The sequence below is a fragment of the Hippichthys cyanospilos genome, chromosome 3, assembly GCF_059441005.1.
Source record: "Hippichthys cyanospilos isolate Australia breed blue-spotted pipefish chromosome 3, RoL_Hcya_1.0, whole genome shotgun sequence".
Classification (NCBI taxonomy): domain Eukaryota; kingdom Metazoa; phylum Chordata; class Actinopteri; order Syngnathiformes; family Syngnathidae; genus Hippichthys; species Hippichthys cyanospilos.
The window spans coordinates 17,939,461-17,952,908 of NC_142371.1; the positions used below are offsets into that span (position 1 = coordinate 17,939,461).

General features: G+C 44.9%; 1 protein-coding gene across 4 annotated transcripts in view; it reads right to left on the reverse strand.

Annotated features, from left to right (window-relative positions):
• The window catches only part of cicb (capicua transcriptional repressor b), a 39,577-nt gene extending 26,431 nt beyond the window's left edge, over nt 1-13,146 (reverse strand). For all 4 annotated transcript variants that reach the window (XM_088409586.1, XM_088409585.1, XM_088409583.1 and 1 more), the window contains exons 1-2: nt 12,932-13,146; nt 602-4,377 (exon numbers count right to left, since the gene is read on the reverse strand). In XM_088409586.1, coding sequence (XP_088265712.1) covers nt 602-4,274 — 3,673 coding nt within the window. In that variant the 5' untranslated portion in view covers nt 4,275-4,377; nt 12,932-13,146. The remainder of the gene's footprint in view (nt 1-601; nt 4,378-12,931) is intronic.
• Between the last annotated feature and the right edge of the window lie 302 nt (nt 13,147-13,448).

The window sequence follows — 13,448 nt, forward strand, 5'->3', positions numbered from 1 at the left end:
CCTTTGGAGACCAAAAATGTTTGAATGCTCAGAATGTCATCGTTTTGAAAGGAGACATGCTCAGATTTCTTTCGCACTGCATGAAAGCAGAAGGATTTCCACTGTTTTTAATAAAATTAGACATTTGCAAACATCTACTTTGAAAAAAAAAAAGATCACTAATGAATTAATAAAATAATCGACGGTTGTAGCCCTACAACAAATACCGTGGAAAAACTGGTAGAGAGTTAGGGTCAAACGGAACGGAAAAAAATGGAAAATTGTGCATTACAAGAAAAGATTTTAATATTAATAGTAATATTGGAAAAGTAAGATAGTACTATTAATAGATAAAAATGACTCTATAAATCTAATTTCAAATCAGAAAGAGTGGCTAATTGCTTATTTTGATGTTTCTTTTATTTTGTGTTGTACAAAATTATTGAGTTGTATTCATTTTAATAGATGGGGAACATTTGCAAAAAAACGTCTCCTTTTTTTCTTCTTTTCTATCATTATCCTTCTGCACATACTTCATCACAGCGGACCTACCCGTCGAAATGGCACGGTTACAAAATGCCCCTCGCCTCATGTGAAGCAACACAAATGCAAGCGCTCTCACCTGTGCCAGGGCGTCCCATGATGATGTCTTTCCGCGGCGCGGGGTGAAGGCTCTCCACAGGCAGGATGAGGGGCAGCAGTGCCGTGGGCGAAGGATGGCAGGCGACGGGCTGCTGCACCTCGCCCTCAAAGCTTCCGGCCTGCCCTCGTTCCCCGGAGCTGTCCACGGCGCACGGAACAGGGCCGGCGGCGACCGATGCGCTAACCGTGACAGAGAGGGCCTGCAGGGGAGCTGCGGTCGGGATGTCCGACGTAGGCAAAGAGGATGGCGAAGGGGACACTAGCAGCAAAGTTTGGGCAGGACTTCGCAGAAGGACGGTACCATTGGGGACTGCGGCTGCTGCGCCGTTGATGGGTACGGGAACCTGGAGCCCAGAAATCGGTTGGTGCGCAAAGCCGTTGTCTTTGGGTAAAGACGGTTCCACCCCGCCTTCTTTTTCACCTCTTTTTCCTAAGGGGCATTCTATGAATTTTGTCAAGGGAACTTCAGGATTCCTCACAATGACGGGGGAGTCCCGCAAGTTCTGTTGGGTCACAGGGACCACGCGACGAGGCCCTCCGTCGGGGGTCAGAGGGGACGGAGGCGCTGGCGATACCAGCAAAGGAGGAGGGGAAGCGGCAGTGGAGGACGGGGGCCTGCTGGAGGAGGGGGTGGTGGCGCCCCTGGGCCTGGAAAAGGTGGGTGTGTGCGAATGCGACGCCGGTGTCTGCGGGGAAAGCACTCTGAAAGAGTTGTTGTGGTCCCCCTGCTCCAGCTCCGTCTTGGGCGTGTAATTGTGATGGTGCAGGGGGAGGGGTGTCGGAGGGGGTGCGTCTGGCTTTCGTTTACTGGGGCTCATCGGGACCGTAAACGTCAGGTTGCTGTGGAACGACGGCTGGATGCCCGAAGCGTGTCTCTCCCGTTCTCCTCCCCCCGCCGGGGTTGTCGTCGCCTTGCTGCCCCCTCCCCCTCCTCCCCCCGTGCCGCTCGGCTGCCTGTGCCGCCGGTGTTGAAGAACCGGGGAGGCGGTGATTGGGGAGAAGTTTGCCGGCCTGAAGCCAAACAGCGGGGAGGGCGAGGGAGAGGGGGCAGGCGAGAAGGGGGACTGGTTGGAGATGGGCGAAAAGGACGGGGTGCCGGAGCGGGAGCTTCCTAGCGAAACCAGCATGGTGGCCGCCTCACACTCGTCAAAGTCGAAGCGTGCCGACAGGTCGTGGGGCAGGACGGAGGGGAGGAGTAAACGGGGCCTGGAGTCTCCCCGGCTACTGGTCTCGCTGCTCTCCCTTGATGTGTCATCCCATTCAAACTCACTGCTGGCTCTGCCCCGCAAGTCAGACGGCGTCACGGTCCCTGAGCTGCTGCCCCCTCCAGCCCTCTCCACTCCTCCGGTGGCCTCCATCTCCTTGGTCCTCATCGACAGGTGTCGGGAGCAATAGCCGCGGCGCTGGGACTCCTTCATGCAGCCTTCCCTGGAGCACAGCCTCCTCCACTGCTTGCCATTAAACTTCTTACGAATACCGTTCTGAGTGCACACCACGTCGCCCTTCTTGTATTTCTGAGCCAAGGAGAGGAGCGTCCTAGAGCGAGGAGAGGTAGAGGAAGTCCCCCCTGTGGACAAGGGTGTCGGGGTCTGACTGGGAGCGATCTTGGTCGGAGGTAGATTTAGCGCAGTGTTGTTCATTTCAGAACTGAGTAAGGCAGGTGAAGGAGGGTGGGGGCTTGCGAGGGTGGAGAAATTTGGGGGGCCCAAACCCCTCACCACAGAGAGGTGGGGTGAGGACGGGTGATAGCTACTGGACTTGGAAATTATATTTCTGTGCTGTGACGTGGTAGCATTTGCCTTGGGCTCAACGGACATGTTAAGACGAGATACCTCAACATCTTCCTCTGGGATGTTGACTTGTTTCAGTGTATTTCTGTCTGAGAAGATTATGGTAGAAGCCCCAACGCTTGGACTAACAGTGGCGGGATGAGGAGGTGGATGTACGCTTCCATATGGATGCCCCGCGGAAACCCCTTGATGAGACAAGCCGTGGTTCAACCTCCCGCCCCCTCCCAGTACACCCATTCCACTACTCAACTGGCAAACCTCTCTCTCAACCTCCATCTCTTCCCTCCACTCTCTCTCTTCCCTTTCCCTGTCCCGCTCTCTCTCCCGCACCCCTCCACCCTCCAAGTGCGGCACAGCCCAGGGAGGGGTTAGCAGTCTCAAACTCTGTCGGGAAACCCACACGGTCTGGACTTTACTTTTATCACCCGCCTGACGGCCGGTTACACCACACGGGCTCTCCCCGACTTCACTCAGAACCACCTGGTAGGGAAACGAGACACCGGGGTGAGGGTCCACCTGCGAGACAACCCCCTCTCTATACAGCAAAGGGCCCCCCTCCTCTCCACCAAAGGGTACGCAAACCTTGGTACTAACCGCTACCGGCGACACGCCAGGTGGGGGCGCATCCAAAACTAATTCTACGACGCTTCCCGATCCTGATGCTGTCATCAGGGTTCCGCCATCAAAAGGATATTTAACAATTGTGCTCTTTCCTTGGAGTTGGACTTCCACGGTACCCCCATTTACCTCCCTTACCACACCAGGTCTAAACACCGGTGACATGGGGCATGAGTGTCTCTCCTTGAACCCCCCTTGCCCTGTAGTGCCGACACCGCTCTCCGGGGAGGTCCTTATCTGGCGAGCCAAGACTCTCTGGTTTTTCAAACCTTTAGCAAGAGCTTCAGCAAGCCCACCTGTGTCGCTGACCCCCTTGGGCAGTGAGTTCAGAAAGGGGGCAGGAGTTTTCCGATTGCTTGGTCCGTTTGCCTCTGTTATATCGAAATCAGCCGAGTGCTCACTGGCTGTATCAGTGGAGGAAGAGCGTACCGAATTGGGGGCTCCTTCCGATTCGTTTTCCCCAACTTGGGACTCTTTTTCTAGGCGGGCTTCTGTCCTGAGAGCCCCGCTATCATCTGTGGCTTTACTGACCGCTTGTTGAACTGATGACTGATTACCTGAGCACGCATTACTTCTGCTATTTACACTAATATTGGCCATGCCAGTGTTGTTTTTTGTAACGTTTACACTAGCATCTGTTTTTTGGTGCATTATATGACTAACATTGTTGCAGTTCTTCAGATTATTAAGCGTCAGATTCACACTGTCACCGATTTTGCTGTTGCTATTGCAGGAAGTGTTGGAGGTAGGAAGGGTGGTGGGAGGAGTGGCGTTGTTGGAAAAGTGCTCATAAGTGTATTTCTTCTTGGGAACGCGAGCCTTGAATGTGGCGGTTTTTCTGCTCGACACCGAAGTCAGGCCGGCATTGTGGTTGGCAGCCAAGGGCGTCGTTGGGTGAGAGGTAGGGGATGCTACGGAGTCGGTGGACGCGCTTTGGCACGACGTCACATCTTCTGTCTTTGCAGCGTCCTTATCGGCTGACTCTGCCGTTTTCCTCGGCCCGGTCGGCTCTCCCCTCTTGGGAGTATCGTTGTCTGTGGTCACCTCCTTGTGAAGGTCACCCACCACGGGTGGGCTCTGCTTGGAGAAAGTGCTGGGTGTGCTCTGCGGGGTTTTGCCGGGTGACTCCCGTTTTATTATTTTGGGGTCTTTTTCTTGAGCGGGCTTAGCGCCCGCTCTCCTTCGCCCCCCTCGACCTCGGGACGACAAAGGGGATCGCCCCCGTTGTTTCTTTAACGGACTCATCTCTATTCTGATACAGATTTGTGTGATGTCCCTCTTCGGTCTCTCTCTCTCTCTCTCTCTCTCCTTTAAGGCACTTCTGTCTTGGCTTCTCTGTATTGCAGAGCTAGAAGGAAAGAGAGACACACGGTCATTTACTATCTTAATGCATACATCCATTTTCTACTGCGTATCCTGTTCAGCGTGGCGGGGGAGGTGGAAATTTTCCCAGCAAAGTGTGGGCAGAGGCAAAGTATACCCTGGATTGGGCGCCAGTTAATCACAGGGTAAATATACACAAACTTTCATTCACACTGACAATTTACTGCAGGACCTTCAAAGAACCATAGGCAGTATGCAAGTTTTTCAGTGAAAAACCGACTACTCACATAACCTACGTAAACTCCGCATAACCGAGATTTGAACTCAGAACCTGTGACTTTGAAGCTAACCACATGCACTACCATGCCGCTCTAACTTCAATCCAAAATGTAATAATTGGCATGGTTGAACATTTGACATTTACTGCGTTGCAGTGTGTCGCCTTGTGTTGAGGATTTATAAACTTGACTCATAAAAGCTTCCCTGTGCCATATGCACCCGTTTGGGGGGGTAAAAAAGAAAAGAAAGAAAGAGGACGTCCAAGGTCGATCCGCTGCCTTTATCTAAGTATCCCAATGACTGCTTTTACCAGGGATGTCAAAAATCCTTTTGGCCGGGTCCCACATTGCAGTTCTGGTTTCCCTCAATTATCCGTTATGACTGTAAATACAAGTGACTACAACACATTATTGCATGTAAGGATGGGATTGGTCGATCACTTGTTTTATAATCAATTTCACACACAAACTTCTTTCATGGTGGACTATAGAAAAATGAATTTCACAAATATACTGTATGTATACACACAAAACAAGCTTATAATAGTCTGGATTCCAACAACAACAACAACAACAACCTCCTTAAGGTCTCAGCTTTCATTTTCCAGCAAAGTTTCTCAAAAGGTTAACAATTTAAGTGTATGAAAATAAGGGATTAGTACAGTGCGTCTCAATTATATTTTGCCAAGCCCCCCTAGGAAAGAGTAAACTTTTTGCCCCCCACTACATGCACTGACTATATATAAGACTACCTAAACCCGTATCTTTTTTAACATTAAAGAAAAAAAAACAATATAAATCAACTTTCAACAACTGTTAATTTTTTTACAGCGTTTATACAGGTTACATCGTATTCTAAAGCTGAAAAAATAACAGGCATAATAAAGTGCTTCAAAGTTCCTGAAAAAAAACAACTAATGATAACATGATGAATGAATTCTTATTTTATTTCAAATATATTTCACATGACAAAAACAAAGCATTTTCCCTGAGGTCATCACTTCGCTTCCCCGGGGGGGGGGGGGCAATCCTACTATTTGAGAAGCACTGGATAGTAGATGATGCTCACCGTTAAACAATGAATGTTTCAAAACGTTAAACACATTTTTCTCAAAACTTGGGATTTCAACTTGGCAACTTTGCTGTAAGGGTCAATTTTATAGCCACCTCCAACTACCGTGGTTTATATAATTTTAAAGGGAATTAAGTACAATTGGAATATATCAATATCTCAATTCTGAGACATAGGCCTGGTTTTGTAAAAACGCATCACATGTCCTGCATGTATGTGTACAATAAACTGTTGGATTCCGGTTGAATTCAAATATGCAAGACAGTATACGGGATAAAAAAATAACTTCTGTAGACTAGCAAAAATCATGAAGTAGAAACACACACACAAGCATAATGTCGTTTCTTCCTGGAGTTACTTGCATCTGCAACGGAGGGGCTTTTTCTCACGCTACGTCTTCAAACAACAGCGAAGCGTTTATTTTGCCTTCCATCAGGGAGCGAAAGGGGCTGGTAGCGGCCCTGGGTGAGGTCACCCGACGACACGAGTGTGTGAGTGGGAGGTGGAGGTGGTGGCGTGCGGATGTTTGTTAAGAGCGTCGTGGAGTAGTCACTGGGAATTTCCGCAGCCTCCCTCTCGCTCCCTGACACACACTTTTCTCCAGCATTCCCCAGTCGTCTTCTGACAAACATTTCAGCAGAAAGAAGGCCAAACTTGAATAACGCGTGTAAGAATGGAGAAATGTTTTGTTTTTTCTTCCTAGTCCGACAGGATGCTGGATGACAAAAACAGACGGCGTAAACACACGAGCATGTGCCGTCCTTCAGTATTATCGTGTACAAACATGTGGAAATGCTCGTCTCCTTATGATTGCAACACGCCACAAACTATACGCTGAGTGCATACGCACATTTGCATAATGTGACCTTGTCAAAGGCGACGCAAAACGCGACGCACAGCGAGAACTAATCCGGTTTATCCTAAAAGACAAACAAAATAACTCGTTGACCTTATTAATCAGAAACAAAGATTGTAATTTGGACATTTTTCAGCTATTGTAGTCATAATTATATATTGATTAACACCCATAATGAATAAGCTACTTTTCTCACAAGTTTGCTAAATGCTAAGATTACATAAAGATCGACGCGGCTGGCACATTTAACAGCAGAGTAAAGCGCTTGGGTGAGCGGTCCAGTTTTCACAGAGGTCTGGATGGAAACTGATAGAACTGAAGGGAAACAGTTCTAAAATGGGGGTAACAAGTAGGCCTTGGGTATGTGGAGGCGCTTCCGGGTAAACGAGAGACTTCAACAATTCGGTGGGTATCGGTGAATCTAATTTAATATTTTTTAGTGCTGTGACAGAAGCAGTGCATTTTTCTTTTCAAATTAAGAGTGAATTATTTGGAACATTAAATAACTTGTTTTCTAAATAGTGTTATAGTCACTGACTTCTGTGCAAAATCTTGTATGCCAATTTGTTGTTTATTACAGATGTGCATGTCGTTTGTCATACAATTTTCCGGCAAATGAGCCAGAAATAAAACACAATCTATTTTCTGGAGGTGCTAAATAAAATACATCTACAGAGATTTGGTATTTCAGCCAGAAAATTGAAGTTATAATTGGCATTTTGCAGGCCACATAAAATGATGCGGTGAGCCGAATTTGGCCCCCGGGCCTTGAGTTTGACACCGGTGCTATAATTTATTAATACTGTCAGGAATGTTATTGTAGTTCTCACAGTGGTCGTGATTTTTTATTTTGACCTCTGAGGTCTACAGAACAACAAATGTTTCCAAAATTACATAACTGTAGATTTTTTCAATCAATTTAGCTTTGCTTCTCGATATGAAATAGTTTGCTGTTATAGCTACACAATGTGAATATGGAAAAATTGTTACGTTTTTTCAGGTTTTTATTGTAAATTCTTGATTTCTCCTTAAATTAAGTAATTGACTTGTAACACTGCACTGCAAACTGCAAAAAAAATTAAAAATTAGATCAAGGGGACCGAGAATGGGTTAATGTTATTTCAATTTTGTTCAATCAAAAAGAATTTGATATCAGTAAATAGAGTCACAAGCTTGCTCATGCAAAATGATTTCACAAGAAAAAAGATTGACAAAGATTTCAAAGCCAAAACTGACAAAACCACTGCACTCCATCAACAAGTTGCTCCATTGTCATGTTTACATTTTTGCTCACTTTTATAAATCTCTCTCCTAAAACGTTACGAGTTGCATCTTATTTATTGACAAAAGAGACAATTCACCGCACGCTCAAAATTAAAACACACACGTTATCATCCTGCATCATTTGATTACGGCAATAAGACTTGAAGCAAACATGTTCTTATGCAAGTACACATTTTTTTTCCTTTTTGACCGTCTATTTACATCTGATGCTCCTTCAAAAATGTGCCACGAAGAGAAAAGCTGAAGAAGACGGCAGCGAATCTCTGGTTGATCTCAGCTCGAGGGGGGGGGAGGGGGGCAAAAAAATGTGTTTGGTCATGCTGGTGGTGCCGTGTGTGCGTTTTGTGATTCTGTTCTAACACAGAGGCGTTTGAGGCCATCCCGGCATCTTGACCCTTCTCTTTAGTGTCACTGGAAAGTATTTTGGGGTGGCTTTACCGGAGAAGTTTTAGCACGACGCCTCCTTTTTTCAACTCAGCTCCCCAAAAACCAGAAAGCATCATTCCTGCTCACTCGAGCGAGAGATGTGAGATTCCCTGCGTAAAAAGCCAGGTTGCCAAACCCGCTCCAGGAAGAAATATAGCATAATGAGTGCATAAAATACTTGTTTTTACATTTAACTATATGCTTAAGTGTATGCGGTGGAACCCCAAAAGTCACCTTTAAGAATTTAAATATTGAAGGCCTTGGAAAAGCTTTTCTGGTAACCTTCTGGGTTTAGTCTTGCAATAGTAGTTTTTCTTGGGGAAAAAATGCTGCTGTTCTTGCAATATCCTAACAAGTATAGTTTTTATAAACTTCCTCAAGATATATTCCGATATTAATTTCCGCCCCCCCCCCAAAAAAAGGCTTTTGAAAAAAAATATCCTTTTCTGATGTAAAGTTTTCCTCATAACGTTATGTAACTATTCCCACATAATTAAGACATCATCGGTTGTCGGATGGGTGTACCCCTGAGGTACATGAGAGCCCTTCAGGGGGTGTGTAGCATTTTAAAACGCTTTCTGCAGATATCAGCCAATCAAATTCAATACATTTTAATGCTATGACAGAGACATTACACATTGTTCCTTTCAAATTGAGAGCAAATTGATTAGAACATGAACACGCAAAAAATTTAAACCATCCTCCAGAGTGGGAAAATGAAATACATAGACAAAACGTAAAACTTACACATGATGAGATCAGTTAACCACGTATTTTGGTTGGCAGGACTCCCAGTCAATGACTTTGTATTTTGTTTACTTTCCAGTCTAAAGTGCCTCAAATTCTTCGTATGTCCAAACTATTTTGTTTTTCGCTTGTCGCTATTATTGTTTTATTATTCTATGCATGCACACGGACACGTTGGAGTTACGTCACAGCACCACCTAGCTGCCTGGCATGCGTACGCCATAAAATTCGACACGATCTTTTGTCTCCAACTGCATATTTTCTCAGAAAAAAAGTTTCTAAAAGTGAAATAAAATGTGGAGACATCTTTGCATGAATGTCGCCGACTAAAATCTTCATCCATTTGACTTTTTCTTTTCTTGCAAATTTCCACACGCGTCACAAAACATATTATTGTTTTCAAATTAGACTTAAAACGGGGGCTTTTTTCTGATGTGAAATTTCTCTCATATTGACTTTTCTCCACTTTATTTTTTAACACATCCACCAGCAAACATATTCTCGTTTTTATCCCATAAAAAGAAAACATTTTTTTATCCTGACTTAAAAAAAAACCCTTTCTACCACATATCATGAAATTCATAAGTGTCATTTTTGCCCAACGTTTATGCTCCCGTTCGCATGTCATCTAAGCGAGGGGTGATCAAGGTGTCAGATCGAGACCGGGAACGTTAGCGTGACGAGACAGACAAACGGCACGCTTGTCGTTTCCATGGCTTTGGGCCGGACAAACAGCGTCGGGACAAGCAGTGTAACCTCGCCGTCCTCTCCGCATGTCAAACTTTACACACACGGTGAAAACGCTTTCTGTCTTCGCCTCTCTCTGTGCGGAATTTACAGTGCAGTCATGCACACATTGTTAAAATCTCCCTTGTCTCTCACTCTCTCACACACTCACACACACACACACACACACACACACACACACTATCGTTTACTGAGACGCATTAAGGACATTTTCATTTTTAATTCACATACACTAAAAGACATCATGTCTAAATATAAGAGTGTGATTGTATGTTTGAATGTGATTTTGTTGTCAATTCAAAGAGACACGGTGTGTGTACAATATTTATAATGCCCTACTTCAATCTTCATCTAAAAGGTCAGAGGTCACAACCTATGGCACCAAGGCCAATTTGCACGCTGCCATGTTTTTCTAAAAAGGAAAATGATAGTCAAAATGACCTGGGAAAAAATCCACAAACGTTTGGAATAAATCCCAATAAATAATCTGATGCAGTGGTTCTCAACATTTTTTCAGTGATGCACCTCCTGTGAAATATTTTGTCAGCCAAATACCCCCCTAACCAGTCCAAAGAATTGATAAAGACAAAAAAAATATATAACAGGACAGTGCCATTCATCTCTGATTTAATAAACTCGGAACTAAATTTATAGTGGTATTTTTAAAGATATTTTATTCGGCACCTCCAGAAAAAGCTCAAATATCATCTGCTGGAAAATCTCATCTCTAATGACAATATGCGACTGTATAAAACTCAACAAAATAAAGGAGCATGTTTCATTTTTAGCACTTTTAGCATTAGTATTAAGTTCATTTATATTCCGATTTATTTGCTCTTAATTTGAAAAGAAAAAATATTTTTCTGTCAAGGCATTAAAAGCATTAAATATGATTTTTTGACGCCTGCAAAAACCTTATTATTATATCACATACCTCTAAAGTGCTTTTACGTATCCCCAGGGGTACTCGTACTCACGTTTGAGAATGACCGAATATGCTTGTCTACTAGATTTTCAGTAGGATTTAGGTCGGAAGCACGTTTTTTGCCAATTTGGATATTTTACACTTATGTTGTTTTTGCTAGTTAAAAAAAATCCTCTTCATGTTTGTTTCGCCTTAGTTAATCTTATGCTCATAATATCAAACATTTAACATCATCGTCACTTTAGTATGACCCTCAAGTGACTGAAATCGCCTGATGAAAAATTGTTGTTTTATGTATTTTAGAGGTCCCAAATATGAGATCCCACCCAGATGTCACTTTGTAGCACCTTGTGCAAAGTTTGAAAGAATTTGCCTCCAGTCACCAGTTTTACTTAGCGACACATTGCCGACTCGAGTAATCAATATTTTCTGATTATTTCCTCCTAAGAAAAATGTGTGCATGTAAGGGCAAGTCCCTCGCTTTTAATAGACATTTCCAAAAAAAATGTCACTAGCTCAAACTTTCCAGATTTTGCAAGTATGCAGATGGAAATGTACGTATTTTGGGGCTTGCATTAGTAACTCATTAAAAAAAAGTTAGGAAAAAGTTTCACTGATTGACTCAATATTGGATGGGCACATCTGCTGTTACAGAAAGCACGAAAAACTCTCAAGGACCCACACCCAGAAAGAAAGGAGAGGCCAGCCATTTTGGTTCAGTGGCCATTTTGGACAAATTCCAGGATCCTCTGGAATTCATCAAAAAAAAAATAAAAATGGAACGTATCCTTGATTACTCTGCTACAGGAAGTTAGAAGTTAAACGGTACAAAAAATGTCATGTTCATTTATCTATGCCAGCGATTTATATTGACAATGTGAACATACTTGTTGGGGAATAAAACCTGATGAAAACTTGGATCTACTTTACAACTAGAGTTCAATTTTGTCATTATAAAGATTATATTCGAGATGATTGGCCTTGTAACGTGGGGTGCCAGGGCCCGTTTGTCCTATCTCGCAGCTTTTTAGAATTTCACTCATGGTGGATGCGGGGGACAGCTTTTACTTTTAAGTGGGTCACGCCGGCAAGGAGCAAGATGCGCTGACACACTGGCGTGACGAAATATGACATGGCAAATGTTCGTTTTGAAGCATTGCGAGCATTTCTGGGCACGACAGGCCGCATTTAAATTCTCTTGGGGTCTTATGAGACCCGCCGGTCGTAGGTTTCTCTATTAGACGTGTGTCTTTTGGTTCCTATTGCTTACAGGTCCTTGTTTAGGAATGTCCAAACTTGTCCTCATGGACATCAAGTTTCCTGCAAGAATCTGCTCAAACAAAAGCCCCCCCAAAAAAGCTGCATAACTGAGACGATAGTAACACTACAATGTTTGCTATGATGGTGGCGATGCAGTGTAAGAAAAGACCATAGCTGGAGCACTACTATCATCATGTCTCTGACTCAAAGGCGAGCTCGTAAACAACATGTTTAAAAAAAAAAAAAAAAAAATCAAGTGACGTTGTTTTTTTGTTCTTTTTTGGGAAGCAAAGAGGCATCAAGACAGGCCGGATTCCAACCTCGTAAACACAATAAAGTCACTCGCTACACTATAATAACATCATTTGCACTTCGACAAAAAATGTCACCTTGCAAAAGGAAAGCTGCTCGGTTGTAAAGCCTTCGTAGTACGCACGACTTACTACTACTACACAATAACAACGACGACGACCGCCACGCGAAAACCGGCCGAATTCGCCTTTAATTCGCCACGTTACGGCTCCCGTTCGCCTTTGATAAACTCCAAATTGTGTCAAGAAAGAAGTCTCGAAAATGTCCCGTCGTGGCGCTTTTTTAATTCGGACCGCAGTGCCGCCGAAAAGAGGTCGACGTGTTTTTCGACTCGACGACAACGCGGAAAAAGCGTCGGGGAAAAAAGTAGCCGAAATCCACCATAATGTTGTAATAAAGACTCGGCGGTGTTAAATTTTGCGCCGGTTGTCACGTTTATTCGCGGCGTGACATTTTGAGAAAGTTTTAAAGCTTGTTGTTTAGTGTGTGTGCGTGAGTTGGACGACAGCCCTCCGCCTCCTCCCCTCCTCGTCCTGCCCGCAGAGCGGTTCGTTTCTCCGGGTAGAATCAGAACAACAACCCGGTAGTGTGGCAGCTCAGCCCCCGTAAAGGAAGCCTTTGATTCGGCCGAGCTTCGCAGCCTTCCATCGGCTAACTTAAGTTTGAACTCACCCGAGCGGAGCTTTTTCCTCTTCAGCAGGGAAGGGGGAAAAAAAGATTTATGGTCTTATTTTGCGGATGAGAGAGCCCGCTCCGCACTCGCGAACATCCCTTCGACTGTCGGCTCGGAGGACTCTGAAGTCCCGGGGACGAATTACTTCTTCGTCCCGTCAAACATCGCCAAGCTTCCCGCACTGAAACTCCGGCGAGGATACGCAAAAGTATCGCTCGTCTCTTTTCCACTACAGTCACAAAATGGTGAATGAACCACTAACAGCTGGGCGCAGCGGCCAATCGGAGCTCGCTGACAGGTACAGTAGCCAATAGGAAGCGGTGTCCCGAGACGAGGGGGCGTAACGAGCTGTCAAGGTCCACTTGACGGACGGAAGAAGTCGGCCTATAGCGGCGGAGATACACAGGCAAACCGGCGTCCCGTCCCAAACTTTACAGTAACCAATGAGAGCTCTGGGAACCATAGGAACAGCACGAGGGAGGGCTAAAAGGCGGGACAGCCGGACGAGAGCCAATT